This window comes from Oxyura jamaicensis, chromosome 3 (genome assembly GCF_011077185.1).
Source record: "Oxyura jamaicensis isolate SHBP4307 breed ruddy duck chromosome 3, BPBGC_Ojam_1.0, whole genome shotgun sequence".
Lineage (NCBI taxonomy): Eukaryota > Metazoa > Chordata > Aves > Anseriformes > Anatidae > Oxyura > Oxyura jamaicensis.
Genome location: NC_048895.1, coordinates 43691867 through 43713894, shown reverse-complemented (window position 1 = coordinate 43713894; position 22028 = coordinate 43691867). Strand labels below are relative to the sequence as shown.

Sequence of the window (22028 nt, the reverse complement as noted above, 5' to 3'; positions counted from 1 at the left end):
ATTTGGTACTGAGCTGTTGCTGACAATGTTGACTGTGTGTCAAGAAAAGTTAGAAAGCGTTTGTTTACCCAGCCATGTCCAACAGCTCTCCCAAGGGCCTCATCGTTAAAAGCTATAGCTCACATCTTCAAGAGCGTGGGAGCATCTTTTGTCTTTATTTATCATTTTTCCAAGATTTCTCTTGGGCCTGCTGCTGATGACAGTGATGAACTGGCTAATTTTTTTTTAATTTACTCTTTCTGTGAATGCTTTCTCCATACATAACAGTACTCTCACTCGCAAGATCCAGGTGACAGATGACTATACCTCAGTTTGGGGGCACCCTTATTTTGGAGTATTTCTGAAATTAAGAGGATATTCTAGAGATTGACAAGTACAAAGATATTACCATTATATCATTGGGCTGAAAGGTGAAGTACTACTACCAATCAGAAACTTCCTACAGCAGTTGTCTTACCAGGAAACCAGTCAGGTCTCTGGATTTTGTCTTTCTAAAAGTACATAAAACCATATTGTGTAGGTATTAAATTCTGCTTTCAATTTCACCAACATAATCATGGAATGACTCCAGCAAGTTGTATAACTCAGAACAGAAATTGCTCAGGTATTTCTTGCAATGGCCATTATTGTAGACATATTGTGTTGGTTTTCAAAGGATTGAATGTTTTCTAAGTTACATTTATGATTGTGAAACTTTCATAATTTCATTACTGAAATACAGCCAAACACAAAGAAGGATTGTTTGAGAGTGCCCAGCAGTATTTCAGGACAGGAACTGGAAAAAACAAGGATTATGTATCCATTTCTTAAACTGTGACATCAAAATGTATTTCAAGTTACTAACCTATAAAACAGATTTGAGAAAAGCTGCTCACAAATACTTTTTAGAAAAATAATTTAAAATAAAAAATGATTTTAGACTTAAGAACTACATAAATAGTCTCCTTTCAAAATAAAACAAAGCAGTAAGACAGATTTTTTCCATTTTAATTTTCAGAAGACATCTTGCTTGAAAACAAAGCAATTCGTTTTTTCATTTAAGATGTGAAATTCAATCTGAATTATTTTCCCAGGTTTTTTATATTTCAAAATTAAAACCAGAAATATATATATGTATTTAATTTCTGAAAGGTGTTTCTCTATAAATAATCACATTTGTTTGAGCCCCTCTCAGAGGGGTTTCTTAATTGTGGTCCAAATAGTCTAGAGCACTTGCATTGAAGTCCATGCTGCCTCAAATATAAAAGGTAGCTCAGTTTGATTTAGAGACTATTTCTCTTCATCAAATATTTCTATTCCAAGATCAGAATTGGATACTAAGAACTAAGTTAAATTCATGTCACATTGCTCTTACCATCAGAATCCTCCTGGTCAGGGTTGTATCTGAGGCGGCAATTATCCCTGTCATCTGGAATACCATCATTGTCATCATCAGGATCACAGGCATCCCCTTTACCATCTTTATCATGGTCAGCCTGGTTAGCATTGGGGATGTAAGGGCAGTTATCTTGGTTGTTCTGGTGGCCATCTTCATCTATGTCTTCATTGTTGTCACACTGGTCACCAACAAGGTCATTATCTGCATCAGTCTACAAAAAAGAATTAAAATTGTTACCAAGCAAAAAATACTGATAGCCAGGTACTTAACATTTCTCAATATTTTTCCTCAGGAACTTCTCTGCAGACAAGTGATACTGAGATGAAAAACACGCTTAATGCAGAAACATGATTTCAAAATAGGATAGCTACTTATGCAAATTGCCAGTGAATCAGACCTGGTCAGAATTTGTTTGGCAACAACATGTGTCAGGTTATCTAAGGGCACAGCTACAAACTCTTTTAAGTGATGTCATCCATTGTGTTAGGGGCATACACATGAGATATTGGGTTCACGCATGCAGTGCAGTTCCTTCAGTCTACCTGTATTATGCAATTATGAGAGAAATAGCAACAGCTTCAGCTATATCCTCAGATGTTTTCCTGCTTTTCTTTTCCCTTGTCATTAATGACTGTGCCTAACATTTACCTGGTCTGGATTATGCATCAATGGACAATTATCACACTGATCACCAACTCCATCACCATCAGTATCACTCTGGTCTGTGTTATAGACGTAAGGACAATTATCTCGTTCATTAAAAATGTCTAGGAGGAAAGAAGAAAAAAAGAATGAAGAAATCAAAATAATATGTCATCCAGCACAGATAATCACAGACTATAAGTCATCAGTAAAGAAGCAGCACTCATAAGGTGCTCATAGGTTGGTTGATAGATCATGAAACAGTGGCTAGTATTAGAAAACAAAATAATAATAATACAGTATCAATCCCACTTTTCTTGCTATGATAAATACTTCTATATGTACTTTCCTAAGAGATTTTGCTAAAGTAAAGCTTGATTAAGTCTTATGTTTCTACCCTTTCTGCACAGATTCAACATTTCTTTAAAAAAAATAGATGAAGAGGTGGGGTATTTTTAAATAATTTGATTTGTACTTTCTTCACAGATGCTATATGGAATGGCATAGAATGCATAGCTATATCACGGTGGAATGTCTGAATAGTTTTGTATAGAAACAACTGCATTAATGTTCAGCTGCCTCAGCACTAAATGATTTCATTTTACCAGAACATATGTCATTTATTGTATAGCATGCCAAATTTTAAATAGAAACTGCTCCCCCTCAGGAAAGTTCATTATACAATGGACAACCTCCTTCAAAATTATAATATGTAGAAAAGAAACATAATCAATACATGTTGGCATAGCTGTCTGGAAAGGACAAAAGGACCATTTCCTATACTATACAGTCCCTGGATAAGCATTCTAAAGTTTCTACATTTGCTGAAGGAAATCCAAAAACAGATTTCTTTAACTAATAGCACTTCTGGATTCACATAAATTTGAAATACTACAAAAGTAAATTTTTGAGAGACATTTAACTGATTTTTCCCTCCTTACTCTGATTAAATCTGGGTCATATAGACATGTACAGGTAGATAAAATAAACACCTTTAATAAAATTTTAAGACAAAAAAATGTATATTTGGATTGTTATGGGCATTGCAGTGCTTTCATAAAAAGGCAGATTAATTTACTGAAGATATTGTCTTAACTGCATGGATGTTCTGATGTTCTTTTCCCTCCTCAAACATTAAAAAGGAGAAAAAAAGTCAAAAAAAATGTTATATTAGACACTGATTACTTTGGAACACAGAGGAAAGAAAGATTTTTTTCTAATATTACCCTAACAAAAGATCTGCTGTGATTTATTCTCCAACAGTATCCACTGTATTTACTTAGGGACATTATGGACAAGTATACTACATAGGACAGATGAACCTCAGTCTTCTCTTTCTTCTGTTGCATTTTTGAGCAGCTAAACTTGATTTTATTCCATGTATAAAAGTAGGTATTTCATCTTACTGTCCATAACTCATAGTGTACTTACAGCACAGCACTTAATTCTCAAGACTGAAAACATACCGTCTCCATCAATATCCACAGCACATGAGTCACCCTCCCCGTTATTATCTGTGTCAATCTGAGCAGGGTTGTGCACATAGGGACAATTATCACAGCGGTCACCAACTTCATCCTTGTCATAATCGAACTGACGAGGGTTGAACAAAAGAGGGCAATTGTCCTAGTGAGAAGAAATAAAGAGACTTAAGAATATAAATCACAGCTTGAACTGAGGTCATGAGCACATACTATGAAGTGGTCACTCTTCCTATTCATCTTGGACAGAGGCCAAAATCAAGACGTGAATACATTATTTTTCAGTGGACAAACTGTGCCTAAACTGAAGATCTGAAGAAGCACTGAAGAAGAACTGAAGAACTGAAGAAGCACTGCCTAGCTCACTGTGTATTTTGCGTTTCTGTACAAGATATGTGAGGCATATAACATGTCTCTCTATGAGAGCAACAGACATTTTAAATTGGATCTATACTCAGAAATTTCAACAGAACTGCAACCCACTGGTACCTGTGTTTTGTCAAAACCACAATATGTTGTAAAATCAATCCAATCTCAGCACATATTATTTTTGTTGGAAGAAACTGGAATCGATACTCTGATTTCTTTGGAACAAATTAGTATCAGTATTCTCACTCTTAAACCAAATATTTTAATTTTTCATTTTAAACAAGGACTGACTTTTTATGAGTTGTGTTATATTGCACATGATAATAAAGCACAAAAGATTTTAAAAAGCAAAATTAATATGAAATACTCTAATTGACCCAACATATTTTTCCCCAAAATTGTTCCCTTTACTGGAACTTTTAGAAATTCATCTAATTCAATCCCTAATCTGATAGACTGCCAAAATAAAATTTCTTATGCTTTACACATCCCCAAATTACACAGGGACTTTTGCACAGGCATGAGGAAGTACTCTGTGTGGAAAGCAAAGAACCACCAAACCAAATCAAAGCAGTGGGACTGAGGGGCAGATCAGCATTGTGGAATCTGAAGGGAGTAATTTGAAAATATTTTTAAATTACTTTTCCTCTGCAAAAGCAAAAACACATTCTTTACTAGGAAATCATTTTAACTACACATTTTAGATTCCTCACATACACATTTTATATACTTAAAGACATGATATAGAGGCAAGTCAAAATTTTATACTGTACATAAAACTGAACAACTAGCTACAATTTTTCCATATATATAAGCCATATTATGTTATCAGATGATTCTTTGACTTTTTAAATATGCCATACAGAGGCTTCATGAATACAGTTCTAACTCAGATTTAACCATCTAAAGCTCTAGAGAATCTAGGCTCCCTGTGAAGGGAACAAAGAGGAACAGTAATCTTAAACTCATGCATTCTAAATATGTTCAGAAAAGGCAGAATGAATCCCACTCTTGATGTATTTCTGACCTTTTGCTGATTGCAAAGGGGTAACATGTTTAGACTAACTGCCTATCTTAAGTTCTTCCAGTTTATGAATCTCATTCTTTTGGGCAAATCTAAAAGAGCAAAGCATGAAACAGGCTAGTAACTTTCCTCCTGTCATTTCCCCTTGATGCTCTCTACGTTTACAGTTCCTATCACAATTTGCTTCTACCATACCTCAGATCTAACGTCTATCAGATTTTAAAGTGCAATGGAACAATCATTCTCCCGTTGCAAAATACGAAACTCAGTTGAACTGTTTTCATGCACACAACAGAACCCGGAGCTGATATGGAGAACTTAGTTTAGCCCTGGGCTCCCTATGTTGTTTTGCTCTTCCCAGTGCTACTCTCATTTGACCCAAAACAACTTTACTCTGCAGCAGGCATCATTCAGGGAAAGCAATGCAGAGTAACTCAGGTGAAGTTTTGAACAATAAAGTTCTCATCTGTTGTAATGGTTTTCCTTAAAAACAAATGTTTAGGTCAAATGTACTGATAACAGAGAAATGCATCTTACTTTGTCATCTTCAACACCGTCATTGTCATCATCCTCATCACAGGCATCTCCTTTGCCATCTTTATCAAAGTCCTCTTGGCCAGAGTTAGGCAAAAGGGGGCAGTTGTCCTGGTGAAAAGAAAGAATTGAGGCATTAGGTTTACATTATGTCAGAATGACTTGCCTGGGTAGAATAGCAGATATGTTACACTGGAGGCTATAAAACAAGAAAATCATCCACAAATACTTTTTAAGGAGTCTGTGTTTGTTTGTTGCCAAAGATAGTAGTTCATTTGCTGATTTCATATTGTAAAGTAAGTGAAATGCATCTGCAAATCATTCTATTTCTCAGCTTTTCTTCTGGTAAAGGGATGTTTCCAGTAAATTCTAGATGAAACTATCTAGCAAAGAACAAACACACCACACGCACACACACTTGCTTACATCAACTTCTTATACACAGCTCATTGAAGTATGTTTGAAGATTACATATAAAATGTCCAAGTTTTGTTGCCAGAAAAGCATACAAACCAGGAGATATCTTCAGAAACAATTGTTCATATGGAAAGTTATTGCAATGAGGTAGTAGACAGCAGTAAGGGGAACCCTGTATGCATGGGTTTTGAAAAATGGGCCTTTATACTGTTCTGCTGCACTTTTGCTCTCTCATAGCTCTGAAAATGAAAGGTGAATTGATCTCTTTATTATGTTAACAGAGCTTTGTAAAGAATTATTATTATAAAAGAATAAAGCTTAGATTCGACGGAAAAAGTAAAAAAAAAAAGTTTTAACATGTATTCCCTTTTAAAGAAAGTACTAAAATCAGCTGAAAAAATGGATTGTAATTCTACCACTAGCTAAGAATAAATATACCTACAAAAAACCACTTTGTTATTCTCACTTTTTCTCTCATGCCATATATACCTCAGGCAAAAACTGGATCTGCCAATGTACTGCAGAAATACGTTTGTTTTTTTGTTGTTGTTGTTTTTTTTTTTGGTAACATCTCCCCTAAAAAAGAATGAATATTCCAGTAATATTCCCAGCCCTGTTTTTAACCTCAGCAGTTCCAATAGTACTGACAATTTAAGAAAGAGAGAACTGGAAAACTTGTGATAAATATCAAAACCATAATGTAACTGCAAACTTTTTATTGCACGTTTTTACAAAATACTTGTGAACAGCCTTTATTCTCCAACTCTGTAGTGCCTACCAGTGATACAAAATGATTGTGTTTTTGTTTTTATCAGTGAAAAAAAAAATAGTCAAAGCTTGCTCAATCACTTTGTATGTTTGTCTGTCTGTATTCTCTACAGATTTCAGTCCAATTTCATACAAACCCAGTAGTGAGGCAGCCGTTTCTCATAAGCTCCCTCAAGGGCAGCTGGTTCACATAAGCTTTACAAAAAGAAGTAAAGGATGAAGAGGAGATAGATCTAACCAGTGCACTCAAAAGACATTTTATTAGAAAGACTTAGACATAGAATCACAGAGCAATTTAGGATGGAAAATAACTCTAAGATCATGAACTCCAAACATTAACCTTGCACTGCCAAGTCTACCACTCAGCCACGTCCCTGAGCACCAGCTACAAGTCTTTCAAATACCTCCCATGGATGATGACTCAACCACTTCCCTGAGCAGCCAGTTCCAATGCTGAAATTCCAGAAATCTTTCCTGATATCCAACTTAATGCCCCCTCTACCTCCCTACTCCATGCAACTTGAGGCCATTTCCTCATCCTATCTCTAGCTGCTTGGGAAAAAGAGACTGATCCCCACCTCACCACAGTCTCCATGGAGGAAAGTGTAGAGGAAGTACACCTTCAACACACCTTCCACCTGGGAACATAACCTCAAGACACAAACGCATAGTAAACTAGGCTTCATTGAATCGCCTGTTGACCAAGTTCTACATTGGTCCAGTAATACTTATGGAAAAAAAAATACTTTCATGTGAATGAAAAATAAATTTACAGTAAATGTATTCCTAAGATTTTATTATTATTACCTAAAACTACTTGCTTTATTCATATAGCTTTGCTTAGGCTGTAAATAAACTTTCAACCATTATCAGCTCAAAGAAAGAAGCTTTGGTTTGCTTCTGGTATTTTTAAGGTGTTTTTCTCCCTTTCTCCCTTAAATGAAGTACTTGTGTTTATTAGATCAACATGTATGTTATAGAAAGCATGAATCAATCCTCTGAAACAGCTTTTTTTGGAATGGGTACAGCATGTTGGGATTTTAGTGAAAACTAATCATTTGTCTTACATCTTGTGTCAACATGTTGCAGATCCTGGTGACAGGAACCAACAATGAATATATAAACTGCAACTGTTGAACTGGCTGGAACCACAATGAACACACATCAGCTAGGGTGAAGAAATCAGTATTTGAGAGGCTCGTATTTCCAACAAAGTCTGAAACTCTCTTGTGCTGATAAAGCCTAGATTCATAACTTCAACTGGATTACACCTGGGTAGCTTCTGATTCTCTCAAACTGCCTGATTTCAAGCTTTCCTAGCTTCTTTATCTGTATTCCTATTTTTAACATAGAAACAAGTCCCAGGGAACATACCATGGCAAGCAGTCACGGGTAAACCTATATACAGCCATTTTTAGGCTCCCTGATGCTTACTTCCTCCTTTGAGTGGTAATCTTTCATTTTGCACTACAATGGCTCAGCCACAGCAGCAAGAGTGAACAACCCCCATGCCAGGTCTAGAGCCAATGTGGCAGGCAGGTCATTCCATCTGGGAGAGGGGATAGGAGCTGTGGCCCCACATTCTGAAAGGTAAGATGAAATGAACCTCCCACCTTCTCCCACCAAGTGTAATAAGGAGAACTCTGTCTAGTTACTCATATTCATCTCTGTTTCCTATTGCTATTTTTTTCTCAGGCTCTGAATCCAGTTTCACAGTGTAACTCTTTAAAAGAAAGGGATAGTCCACAAAGGATTCAGAACCATAGACCTTATTTGACCATCAGTGTCTTGTTACAAGCCTTGCAGGTGAGATTTCCTACTCATCTATACCCAGAGATGCTGTTTAGTTCTAAATAGCTGTGCACTCCACACATGCATTAGGCAGCTCCTATTCAGTATGCTAACTCCACTCACAGGCACCCCTGCCTTCAACATACGCTGAGCAGAAAGAAATCCAAAGAAGAGGACTCTGGATTTCATTTTAAGAATCCTTACTGAATCTAGTGTGAAGACAATACACATTCAATGGAATCTCCCAGAAAATAAGAATGCTATAAACATTCAAAGCTTAAATGAAAGCAACCACCACCTTGATGCTGAAAAACATTACTTAAAACTGTTTGGGAAAAACAAAAACAAACAAAAAAGAAAATCTGGTTATGGTGTAAATTTATCAACAGTATTTTACCTACCTTCACACAGTGGTATGTAGCATTAGCAGCACAGACCAAGTTGTTATTTGGCCAGCCATCCAAATCAGAATCCTCACCACAGATTCGTCCATCACCAGCATAACCTGTCCTACATTCACATTTGTACATAGGATCACTGAAATGGCCTAGATAGATGCACTCCGCAGACTTATGGCAGCTGTGTGTCTTGTCCTTGCATGGATTCTCAGGTTCACAGACCTGTAACAAATAAAGCATACTCATTGAAGCATGCTAATCATCACAGCTGTGTGTGCCCCAACTTTGTCAAAAGCAGGCCAGTCAGTTATTTAGATGCCTAAAGACAGGAACTTTGATTTAATTGTGGTTAGCAAGCCATATTGCTCTGTCAGTTCCCATCTCTAGACAATGTGTACAATGAAATTAAATAAAACAATCCACAAGAAAAATTGTGTATTATTCAAAAGAAATTCAAGTGGTTAATGTTTTCAGGACTCTATCTGCTTTCTTCCATATGTCATGAATGCCCAGAAATTTACTGCAACGGAAAGTAGACTGTACTCACCTGTTTCCTTTAGTGTTCCACCTGCCTGTATGCAAAGACTACCTTTATTTTCTTAAAACAAAGACAGCCTAATGCATTTTCACATTCCCCTCAAGTAATCTTTTGTTACCTCTTCGTATCACTTTGCTTAATTTCTTTGACAGTTTCTGAGAATCTTATGCTTTGCTTAGACTTCACATGTTGAACCAACCAGAGGTTGATTCAACAGCAACTGAGAGAAGGCATTCCAAGGCATCTGTTTTAATATTTTTGTCCTATTTCCCAAACTATAGCCTTCAATATCACTTTCACTTCCTTATATCCTTCCCCAGTTAGTTGGCTCAACAGAATTTAAGGAGAACTTCAGACATATATCTGATGATATCCACATTAACAGCAATATACAATTAACTATCCTAATTCTTCAGTTTCCAATCCCCCGAGTTGGTTTATACACCCAAAAGAGATCATTGCAAGCTAGGGGAATGCCTACTTCTTGCATTTTACATTCATTTGGTCCTAGGCAAATGCCTAGAGAAAATAAAAACCTTTAAAAGAAACCAATAAATTCATTTTTTGTCACTCAAACCAAAGAACACCCCCGAGCAGCAGTCATCTATTTCAAGTTATCTTTGTTTTGCACCCAAGTTTATAGTGTTTTCATTCACAGACACTTTCAGTGAGAATTACTCACTTTCTGAGACATCAAATTCTCTTCAACATCACTTACTTGCTTCTCTGTCTTGGCAACTTCCAGTCCTACCCCATAGGGCTGACTTCCTTTATAGCGTGGAGGACATGGTAAGCAGTGGAAACCCGGGTTCGTGTTCACACAGCGATGAACCTGATTCACCTTAAAGCAAACATCTGACACAGCTATACACTGTCGGAAATGAAAGAAAAAAAACAATTAGATGACCACATAATTCCCAAATAATGAAAACTTCACAGTAATTTCCTGATGTTAATGGAAATGAAGTCATTACCTCATCAAGATCCTCACAGACTGTACCATTGCCAAGGAAACCTGCTGGACATGGCCCGCATGACCAAGACCCATCTGGGTAGCTGTTGCATTCTGCTCCAGGAAAGCAGGGATTTGACAAACACCCATCTGGAAAATATACATAAAAGTGTCTATTAAGTTATAAGCACAAAAGGCATATAAGACCATTTAAAAAACAGCTATTTTCTGCTCATAAGCATAGATCACATCTGATACAGCCAAGTTTCATAAAAACGTTCAAAATTAGGGTTATTAAGCATATTTAACATTGATTAACTATTGTTTTAATATGAAACTATTACAGGTTGCTAAATCCAGTTGAATGCCTTACAGTATTTTAGGCCCTGATTGAGAAAGGCACCCCTTTTCAGGAAGAGTCAGTAACAAGAAAATATATAAAATCCCAGTGATCTAATCAGCACCCAAAAAAGTTAAAAGTGCTTTCCTGTAACCAAGGTGTCATTAGCAGATTTCTGTAGTGTCAATTCAAATTTTTTTCCATTAAAGAAACAAAAGCAAAAATAACTACCCAAACAGAATAACAAATGATTAAATACCAACCAATCGGGCAATCCTTCTTATTGCACACATCATGTTGCTTGGTATCTCCAACACATGGCTTTCCTCCATACTGTGGCTCCGGACTGTTACAGAGGCGAGACCTCTCACGGATTCCTCCTCCACAGGTAACAGTACAAGCAGACCATGGAGACCAAGGACCCCACTGGCCATTCACTAAAATATGCAGAAGAGAAGGGAAAAGAAATGTACTGGGGACAACATTTCGTGCCAGTTACAACAATCATTTGCTCGGATCCCTGACAGTTTCTCACTACACACAGAGGAAGACGCTGGCAAAGTCTTCTACTGAGATAGCAATATTTCAGAAACAAACAATCAAATAAAAAATACCCAACTGCTTTATGGGCATTTTTGGCCAATAATTCAAAATAACATGCAGTGCCCACTGGCTTGGTGCGTTTCCACTTAAGCTGACCAGAGCAAGTACGGCAGCTTCAAAGCTCCCTGCTAAGATTCCATTTCATACAGACAGCAGCAGGTAACTAACTACAGGATACAAACTTCTGCTGAGCCAGACCTGTGCTCTAGGACTTTGAGGTTAAAAGTGTGTTCAGTACTTATATTTTGTTGAAGCTATTACTCTTGTTTGTTAATCTATTCACCAGTTTATCTTCAATGTCATTGCTTAACTCAGAATAAATGACTTATTTGAATGATTCTTCTGCACAATTTATATTGGTACAATCCCACTGATTCTGTTGTCACCACTCCTGATTTTTTGTGAAATATAAACATCCTTGAACCAAACTGTTTGTTCTTAGTGCTGTAAAAAAACAGAAGGGCAATAGTGTGTGTCCATAAATAAATCATCTTTGTCAATGTTGCTAACTTTGCGTGCACAAGCAGTTAAAAAATATTGGGTTAACATTAGCATGAAATTCAAGCTCATATCCCATAATTAGAATGGAAAGCATGGAAAGAGGAGGGAGTGAAGAAATGCATTTAAACTGACAAAGGAGGAAAAATCATATGAAAAGAAAGAAAAAGATAGGCGTGAAAAGCAGTCTGTAAAGAGGTTAGATCATGTAGATGAGGAACAAAGGATTGTAATATGAAATACATGTGTTGCATATATATAAAACATATATGCATGCATTCAAAGAAGCCTGGCTATTGGGTATGTCTATTCGTAAAATGTACGGTACCAGCTTCCTTTTAGATAGAAAATATTTATACATTTGATATGCATCAATAAATTAATAAACTACAAAAAGAACTTCTCAAACTGTTAATGTTTAAAGCCAAATAATAACTTGGGAAGCTTATAAAACCTCAGACTACATTGTTATGTTCTAAAAACATTGTGAGGCAGATTAGCAAGATGGTAACTACAGCCATGGAGAACTGTTGTGAATATCAAGAGGTTACACAACAAGTCATTGGCAAGCCTGTAACAGACATGCCCACTTCTTGACTCCTGATTCCTCCAGAACCTCTGTGACTACTACTTGCTGAAAATGATGCTAAAACTCAGAATCTCAGACCAAATTAAGAGTTATTTCACTCCTAAATTACAAATTATATTCTCTGTCATAGAAATTCACTGTAATCTAGACCTGTATAAAGAGAAGTTCAACTTCTTGAACAACACTATTGAGTCATCTTTTATTTAAGGTCAGACTTACCTGGGCATGGAACCTTTTCACATTTCTCTGTTTCACGCCCATTTCCGACACAGTTTTTCCCACCCATCTGCGGGATAGGGGAATTGCAGAGGCGGATGCGGGTGATATTTCCTACTCCACAGGTAACTGAACAGGAAGACCAGGGAGACCAGTGACTCCAGCCACCATCTTGACGTACTGCCAGAGAAAAGAGCAAAATTCAAGGAAATAGCCCACCTGCAGCAGTAATACAAACTCACTTGTAAATCTAACCTTCTAATAAGCCCCTCACCACAGCTGATGCACATCCTATCTCTTTCCTTCCACTGTCACTTACAAAGTCCAGCATTTCAGATTGGTCATTCAAGTACAGCTTTCTTAAGTATAGCATTAAAGTGAATGTTAAACATTTTACTTAAAAATAAACTTGTTCTAATGGAACAAATATTTAAAATGCATATTTGAACGATCAGCAGTTCAGCAACAGCCTCAGGTACTCCAGTAGGTTGGATATAGAGGCTATCTGCAACAATATGAACTACAGTTTGGAGGGAAGAGTATGATCCTTTTAATATCCAATTCCTAAACACTACAAAGCTACTGAAATGGGCCAATAATCATGAAGTAATGGCAGATCAAACCTAGGACCCCAGGTATTGCAAATATGAACTGAGTGCTATCTCCATGGAGTCTCTCTTTGAAGTCAGCGGTTTGTAACGTATAAGATGATGTACTATCTTTTTATTTAACAGAGTGCCCAGAATGCACATAGACACTACATTGATAGTAAAAGGAGGAATATTTAAAAGGGGAGACATAAAGAATGTAACGATAGCTACTTTAATTATACATACGAGTGTTCACGTGCCAACTGTTATGAATAACAAGTGTTCACAGAAAATCCAGGCTAAGCTTATTTTTCCTTAGAGAAGTCAAAAGAAGCTTTAAAAAAGGGGAGAAATTTTATTACTTACTGCGATGGTCGCATTTCTTGAAGCTACACATCCTTGTTTGGATGTGTGGGCCTGTACAAGCACTCCTAGTGACATCACATGATCTTCCTCGCATCTGAGTCCCAGAGCCACAGGTAACTGAGCACTTTGTCCAGTCTGACCAGGGTGACCAGCCTTCTTCACTGTCATCAGCTGGAAAGCAAAAGATACAAAAAAGTGCTTAGCATTAAAAGTTCTATTACCCTACTTGGAAGATTTTCACTTCACTTTCTCTGCATAATATATACTTTCTCCTTTAGATGTCTCCTTCTAATTTAAGCTACCCCTGAAGTTAGGGAGACGTGGCTTAAGAAAATGAGAGGTTAGCCCAGATTACATCTTCAACCTCCCTGTGTGCAGTGCACTTGCACAAGGCACTGATCCCTGAAGGAAAAAGGACATCTTACCTCTAGAATGCACTGAGACAAACACTCAATTCCCAAATACCTTTGACTTCAGCATATATGTCGGTATGATGAGATATGGCCCCACCTCTGAACACAACATTACCATGAACGTTATCAAGAGCACATTGCAAGAATGTGCTCTATGCTCTGCATAGGTAAAAAAACTCTGAGTTTATTCTAGTGCATTTTTATTTAGAACATCTAAGCAACTGAAGTAGAGCTGTTTTCTTCAGTAATAGAACTGATCCGTACAGAGTGAAGAGTACTGAATTCACTCTGAAGTCCTTAGCAAAAGACTTAGTAAAGACTTAGGAAGTAAAGAAGACTTAGTAAAATTACTAGAATTATCACTCCAAAGCCCAGGCCACAGCCTGCAATTCTGTCTTAAATTAACCTTGTCAACCTGTTCCATGTAAGAAAAGCAGGCAAAAAAATATCCTAACTTATGCTAGTCTGTTTTAATTAGGCAGTATGGAATAGGAACAAGAGTGCATAGTGTTGCAAACAAATAAAAACCAGAATGTCTAGCCTTTGAAAATATGACTGGGGAGGGGTATGCATCTAACCTTTAGTGTCCAACTTAGCTATGCAAGTTACCAGCTTACTTTTAAGCAACCAATATAATTAGTGAAGAAAGCACAACTCCTCCAGAAGGTAACTTTGAGCAGCAAAGTTATTTCATATGACCCTTTCATACAAATAAGGTTTTTTTATTTCTTCTTACTTGCTTTACCTCTTGTTTTGACCTCTCCAACAACTAGTAGTGGTTTTAAAATCTGACATAAAGTATCTTTTTCTTTTGCTAAATACTTACAGTGTGAGCAGACCGGGCAGCATTCACCTTCAATAAAAGATGGATCAGCACATGAGACTGCTGGGCAGGTTATTTGATGGCATACAATTTTAGAATCCTACAGGCAAAGAAAACAACATACTGACTTATGCTCACATAGAGAAGCAAATAAAGTTTTTTCTGGGGAACGTTTCATGTATAGAAATTCTTTGATATGTTCTAAATGCCACAGACTTGGGGACTTTTTTTATTCAAAAAGTTTTATAAGCCTAGGCCAAGCTCTCAGTGAATGTGACCACACCTGGACAGTCAAGCTGGATTAAACCTGCCGTTTGTTTCTGCAGAGAAGAATATCTCCAAAACCGTACCTGGCAGGTGCACTTCGTGCAGCTATCTACAATCCAGCTTTCATTATCTGCAAAGACACGGCCATCCTGCCAGCAAACAGACTGGTTCTTGAGTGTTTTGTTAGGCCCAATCAATTCCCACATAATTTGGTTCTCTTCAGACTAGAAGATGAAGCAAATGAAAAAGTTAGTGCCACTTTGTAAGCAAATAAATTTAAACAAAGCAAAACTGAGAAACACTACTGGATTTAATTTTTCCATTAAAAAATCAATACTTTTACACACACACATAAAGACGATGACCTCAGGAACTGCAATACTGTGCATTAATTCTTTATCTAATAGCACAACAACATTCACTCAGTACCAAGGGAAATGTGTTCTCAGGTGTTTTTCTTCCTTTACATGGGAAGATTTTACTCTTGAGACATATGGAATATTAATAACTTCCTTCAGAAAAGCTCAACTTATCCAGAATAAGATTTGTACACTTCAGTAAAACACTACCATCTCACTTACTACAAATGTATCATATACTTAACAGTTTTGGTACCTTGTCCATACTTGCTGATGTATTCAGAAATGTATAAGCATGGTAACATTGTTTTATCAGTATACAGGTAAGGTATAGTTTGCTAGCTTTCAATTTCCAAACTTGCAGTATCTTTTCATGGTTTGATTTCTTCTGTGTGTGAGTGAATGTGTATGTTTTCTTTTAAACCCAGTCTGTGAAAACCAAGCCTTCATTAAAGAGCCATACTGAAGAACTACCCTATTATTCACTTTGAAAATGTGGGTCATAGAAATCTCTATTAGCCTCGTCATCTATGAATCAAAGTACCAGGGGGAAGAGAAAGGAAAGAGCCCCAGACAACAGACCTCCTTCAGTTCTTCAGCCTTGCAGGTACTTACCACTTTTTGGAGGTTATCAGCTAAGTTATTCACCACAATGCGCAGGCCAGTGAGCTCAGTGAACATTGTTCCCAGCTCTTCACAGGAGCGGTCACAGAACTCAGCCTTCTTCTCTGGTTTTTCACCCACATACTCAGTTGTGACAGCAGGGCTCAAGTGAAGTATTTCAGTGCTCTCGTTGATGGTGTTCACTTCAGCTGGTAGCAAGAGAGGGAAAAAGAAGAGTTACATATAAAAAATTCTCCCACAGATTACAGATTCCTGCTGAAGTCACAGATTGGCACCCATGGGTAGAGTTTAAACACAGCTTTTTTTGGAACAGCTTCATGTCATATTATACCCTGAATAAAAGAGAAGGGTGAAATGTCAGCTGATTCCAATAGTAGTCTTTCCCTTTTCAAAATTAAGAGCCAAGCTCTGTCTCACACAGTTATCACTTTAAAACACTGTTGGCACAGCAACACATTCATTTATGAAGAAAGCAAAAAGGACATAGTAACAGAAAATCAAACCTATTTCATCCACTCAGAGCCATGAAAGATTTCTTATTTTTTCATGACCTATCATGTTTTCTCAATGAGAGAAAAGACACAAGAAAAGTCTCCTCGCAGAAAGTCATTGGCATTGTTCTGCCCATATATCCTATGTTTATTTGGACCAATATGCAATACATAACCAACCTCTGGGCTGCTCTACGTTGCACTGCCTGGTGTCAAACTCAGAGGAGCCAACTAATTATTGTTAGTTTAATTCTGAACTGAAATGGAGATCAAGCTAAGATCAGGCTGATTTGTCACTCCAACCATTCCTCCACCAGGCAAACCTTAATTAAAATGGAACTTCTCATGCATTACAGAGGGAAAACTGAACATGTTCTAATATCAGAGTTAAAAAGACCTCCCTGTCTTTTTCAAACAAACCCTTGAAAAAGAATGTAACAGAAAGCATCAGCAGTAATTAAAAAATAAAAGAAATAAAACACTCATAACTAAATAAAACAATCTGCCTTCTGTTAAGTATTTAAATCTTCACCGGTAAATATTCTGTGGCTTCCATTACAACTTTCTGTAAGGACTCAATGGCACGTTCAACTTTATTACCAGCTGTATAGAAATCCATACTGTCCCATCACTCAGTAAAGATTTGTTTACCAGATTTAGAAATGCCGTAATAACTTGAGGTTACCAAGCAAAAGAGAGAAGCAAAGCATATAGCAATGTAAAAAGAAATCAGCAGAGGGATGTGAGTCGTAAAACATATCCTTCTGAACACCCCAGTACCATTCACTGTTGACAAGCCACAGAAGGTGGCAATGCTAAAAAATTTTTTATGGCTTGATTTCATGTTTGATCATACATGAAGTGCTAGAGTTAAATGTACAAGCAATGAAAATGGGAGCAGAATTATTCTCTATTCATTTAGAAGCTTTTTAAAAAATAACAAAGAATCAACCCATAAGATGACATTAAATAATTGCTTCTCGACCATATTTAAGATGTTTGGCTTGATGGGATTTTCTATTACTAGCTATGGAGTATCTGCTGCTAGTCACCATCTACAGTAAATTGTTTGCAGTGTTCCAGCATTTATATAATTGTCTATCTTCACTTACAGGATGGAAGAAAACTGATATACCACATAACGGATCAGACTTCTCTATGTCATAACTGTTTACTTCAACTGCTTTTTGATTCCCTGGAAAGAATGCAATTTTCCTACCACACTGAAACACCAGGTTTCTCAGATTCCCCCATAGCACTTCTCAGGTCATTAATTTCATATTTTTCAAGCCAACATGGAGTGTGCCTTGACCGGAACATTCTAAGGACATTAATAAAGCTGCAATCTCAGCAGGAAACATAAACCAAAACTATGTTAGAAGAGCTAAATCCACACTTCCTACTGGTACTTGGCAGCGACTGAAAGAAGATGCCTGGGGATCACTGCAAAATCAGTTCTCTGCTGCTGGCTTCCTGCTAATTTCCTAAGGAGCACATGATTATCTTAAAATGAGAAACCAGAACAGCAGAATGTGCTTCACATATGCAAATCTCATTCTGTTGATCTAGCTGGAGAAGGGATTTCACTGATGTGTCTATTTAGGCATGTTTTTGTCATCTCTCCTACTCAGCACTGTGTGTAAGACCTGCTTAAAATATTTGCAGCCACCACACTACAGAGATACTTTCCTACTCTCAACTCAACTGCAGTCTCAAGCTACCATTTCATTATACCTCACCTTCTCATACTGCAATAAGATACAGAAGGGAAACACAGTCCTGGTTCTGAAAAAAACAGCAGGATTTTTGTGCCCTCGTTGCTGAGGGCAATTCACTGATAATGTCTGCCATGTGGGACACTCTCATTGGCACCTTAGCGCCTGCACCTCACCTCAATGGGTGGGCAATGAAAATGGGAAAGTATTTATATATTTTGTGCTCAGTAGCATATCACCCATGGCTTTTCATCTGTGGTAATTAAGCCTGGCCAGAAAATCCCAGTCATGCATGTAAGAAACTTCTCAGGTCATTCTGATGGCCTCGAACCACAGCATGCCATTAGAGCTCTTCTGCCCTTAGAAAAGTAATTTCCATCTTGTAGTGTTCTCTTGGCATTGTAAAATAAAAGTAAAAATACTGTGTGTGAAATGATTTGCTAAGTATTTTGCAGGAAAGATAAAACCAAAATCTGTATAATTTATCAGACCTGAGAATTTGGTAGGTGACAAACATGATAAAATATGCATTAAAAACAATGCTGCTGGTTATGGTGGCTAAGGCAGGTATGTAACAGTATGCAAAACTCAATTATCCCGTTAGGCTCCCATTGGCTTCCTCTTTATAGTAGAAATACTTTACTAAAATATTCCATTTTTACTTGGTGATATTTCAAAATAATTGGTCCTAATATTTTCCTTTGTGGTAATCAACCAATAGTAATATAAATGATTTGAAGACACCCTCTTTCATTTGTTTTGCTGGTTAAATCTATTTACACCTAGGGAGCTCAGCTTCTTGAATAATGACACGGTTCTGTCACTGACCGCTGAATATGCCCTCTACATTCTGCCTCAGTTTCTGGGAATATTGCTTCCCCTGGCAAATGAAGCAGGGTAGCTGAACTGAATCCTTCCTGAAACCATCTCTTATTTAGATTATAGTTGGACCTAAATAAATGTTCTATTCTCCCACAACAGATCTGATCTCAAGCATTTTCTTCCACCAGCAAGGTTGAAAACCAGTAATCAGTAGTTCTGTGAAGTTTGTAGTTTCTGAGTACAGAAAACAGTGTGGCTGGGATAGATGATAACCAACAAATGAGGGCTTGTTTTCTTACTAGTGCCATCTAAGGCCACTTCCATTCTAGCCCACAAGACACGTTTCTAACACATCATCACTCTTGTGCCTGAGGTCCTGCAGCAAGGCACACCTCTGGAATGTATGGAATAACCAACCAATATTCTTTATCAAGATTTAAAAACCAACTAGCAAGCTCAGCTGATTTTTTGTACTTATATGTATATACACATACATATTTATATATCTTTGAGAATTCTCATTACAAAATCTCAGAACTCTGTCTCCCTTGGAAGTTAAGCCCTGCTACTGCTTAACTTTTGGGGTATGTAAAAGCAAGAAAAAAAGTAGAGCATAGTCTGCTTAACTGACTTCCTCAATGTCATAGCAAAATGACAGAAATAATGGCATTTCAGATGACAAGAGTTTCAAATAAAATCCCCAAGTCTTGACTGCCTTGTGCAGACACCATGTTCTTATGGAATCAATTGTCTTTGAGTCTTGACTGAGCTCCTGCCAGTTACAAATACTGGAAAGTAAAATAGCACCTCCCATGAGCTCTACTGCAAAACCTTAGTGCATACTTGACAAATTTTCATTACTCTGTCATGAGGAATCCAATCTACTCCCACGCACAGAGGGCTCCCCTCCTGGTGAGGTCAGCATGTACAGGACTAACAAGAATACATGGCAGCCTGTCGCACACATGCCTTCCATAACTTCTTATTTTGCTTTCATTGTTTTGGTTAACACCCTTCTGGGATTCAAACCCAAAGACTATTTCATTTGAGAAACTCATTGTTGAGTAATCCGCTGTCTTTAAGATGAGTCCCTGAGACTTGCTCATGGACCCACTGAGAATCAGGAGCAGAATTCAGAAAATGTTCTTAGTCTTGTGCTCAAAGCATCAGAGAGTTTTCCTCATGGAAGAAGATAGCTGTTTTCATACATATGCATTTTTCCTTCTACTTCTATTTTTTTTTATTGACAGCTTTTCTCCCAGCTTCAAAACAGAGACTCAGAGTTATAAACCAAAGCAGCATGAACTGAAGATGTAGGCTGGAGAGAAGGAACGTTATCTCAAGATAACTAACAAGCATCATCTTTTCAGCAGCAAAAAGCAACCTTTTTCATCATCAAACAAGAATCCTCTACAATTTCAAAGAGATCTGTTGCATGCATATAATAAGTCAATATTGGCAATTCTCATTTTCAAAGTCAATTGAACAATATTAATGGGGGAAAAAAAAGCGCCTTACTTGACTGACTCCTCTGGCATCCTTTTTTACGCAGAACATCCTCTATTGAAGTGTCAAAGATTAACTGAATATTTTGCAAAAGACCCTGTAGTATAATAAAAAATAAAAATAAAAAAATCAGTTAGATCATTTTGGGATTAACCAATAACTAATCTGTCTCAACTCCATGCTACTGACTAGATTGAGCTGACTGGTAAATATGAAAATAAAACAATCCACAAGGCATTAAAAAATGTATCGATGGTTCTATTATATACAATTTCAATACTTTAAGCAACAAAATTAGGTATTTTCTGAAATGGGTCATAATAAAACAGTAATAGATTGTAGTTCTATGACGCATTGGCCATGAGGTCAAAGCCAACTTTAGAAGTTCCTGCCCCATCGCACCTCTGTCCTTAGCCAGTCATTCCCATGCACTCTCTTCAATTGTGCTGACACTACCCTGAGACAACACTATAAAAACAGACCACTATGTTTCACTTCATCTATTTTTAAACTAATTCCTTTCTTTTTTTGAGACTATTTCTTATTTCCGTGGCCCACTGAACTGTACAGTTCGAAAACTGGTTCCATCAGCACAACTTAGTCATGGAGGCAGGAATGGAGAGGCTGTGGGCAACAACTTCTGACCCTCTTGCCAAAACTATTCAACACATGGAACCACTCTCCAGCATGTCATGCTCTAACTGACAACTAGATGGCATTATAGAATGGGAAAATAAAGGGCTTTACAAATTTTTGAAGCCAGAGTTCAAGTTTGATTTCAACTGTAAGTGAAAAGAAGTTATCCTTAGAGTACATGGACCAGATCACATCATTTTATGAACAGGAAGTCATTTTCATTTCATAGGAAAATTAGGAAGTTTGCAATTGCTTTTTTTTAAGACAAAAGAGAAGCAAAATGCTTTCCACAAGAGAGAAGAAAAAAATCTTTAACAGGACTGATCAAAACATTTTGTTCTGATTTTCTTTTTTTTTTTTTTTTTTAGCTGAAATTAAAGGTTATTTATTGGAGTTGGCAAATCAAGATATTCTGTTAGGGTATGGTCCAACACCACAGCCTTCAACTCCATTAAAAATTCTTTTCTTCCTCTATCTTTTTCAAATAAAATTGAATAAATATCAACAGGTTCTGTGAACTGAACAAAAATACTTCAACCAAAAAATAGTTCTTCAAGCTATTTCCAAAGAATTCTGCAAAATCACCACAAAAAAAATGTGACATTCAGAAGTCTTACATCTGGAAAACAAAACTGTTTGTGTGCACTTCTCCTGGCCTTAGACTTTATCAGTCCTTTACCAGTCCTTTTGCTTTCAAGAAATCCCAAATTCATGCAATATGGATCCAGCAATGAATAAAAACACATTCTGGAGAAACGCTTGGGAACACCTTTGACCTTGTCATATCCAACAGTCATTGTGAGAAAAAAAAATAAAAAAATAAAAAATGCACCTATTACATCTTCAGAAACTATTTGCAGTTACGTTACCTCACCAGA

At 37.0% G+C, this 22028-nt stretch overlaps 1 protein-coding gene across 2 annotated transcripts in view; it reads right to left on the bottom strand.

Moving 5' to 3' along the window:
• The window catches only part of THBS2 (thrombospondin 2), a 32932-nt gene that overhangs the window by 8059 nt on the left and 2845 nt on the right, over window positions 1-22028 (bottom strand). For both annotated transcript variants that reach the window (XM_035322161.1, XM_035322160.1), the window contains exons 4-17: window positions 20527-20611; window positions 15972-16168; window positions 15081-15221; window positions 14734-14830; window positions 13495-13665; window positions 12542-12718; window positions 10896-11069; window positions 10315-10442; window positions 10059-10211; window positions 8806-9024; window positions 5432-5539; window positions 3487-3646; window positions 2027-2145; window positions 1355-1589 (exon numbers count right to left, since the gene is read on the bottom strand). In XM_035322161.1, coding sequence (XP_035178052.1) covers window positions 1355-1589; window positions 2027-2145; window positions 3487-3646; window positions 5432-5539; window positions 8806-9024; window positions 10059-10211; window positions 10315-10442; window positions 10896-11069; window positions 12542-12718; window positions 13495-13665; window positions 14734-14830; window positions 15081-15221; window positions 15972-16168; window positions 20527-20611 — 2164 coding nt within the window. The remainder of the gene's footprint in view (window positions 1-1354; window positions 1590-2026; window positions 2146-3486; window positions 3647-5431; window positions 5540-8805; window positions 9025-10058; window positions 10212-10314; window positions 10443-10895; window positions 11070-12541; window positions 12719-13494; window positions 13666-14733; window positions 14831-15080; window positions 15222-15971; window positions 16169-20526; window positions 20612-22028) is intronic.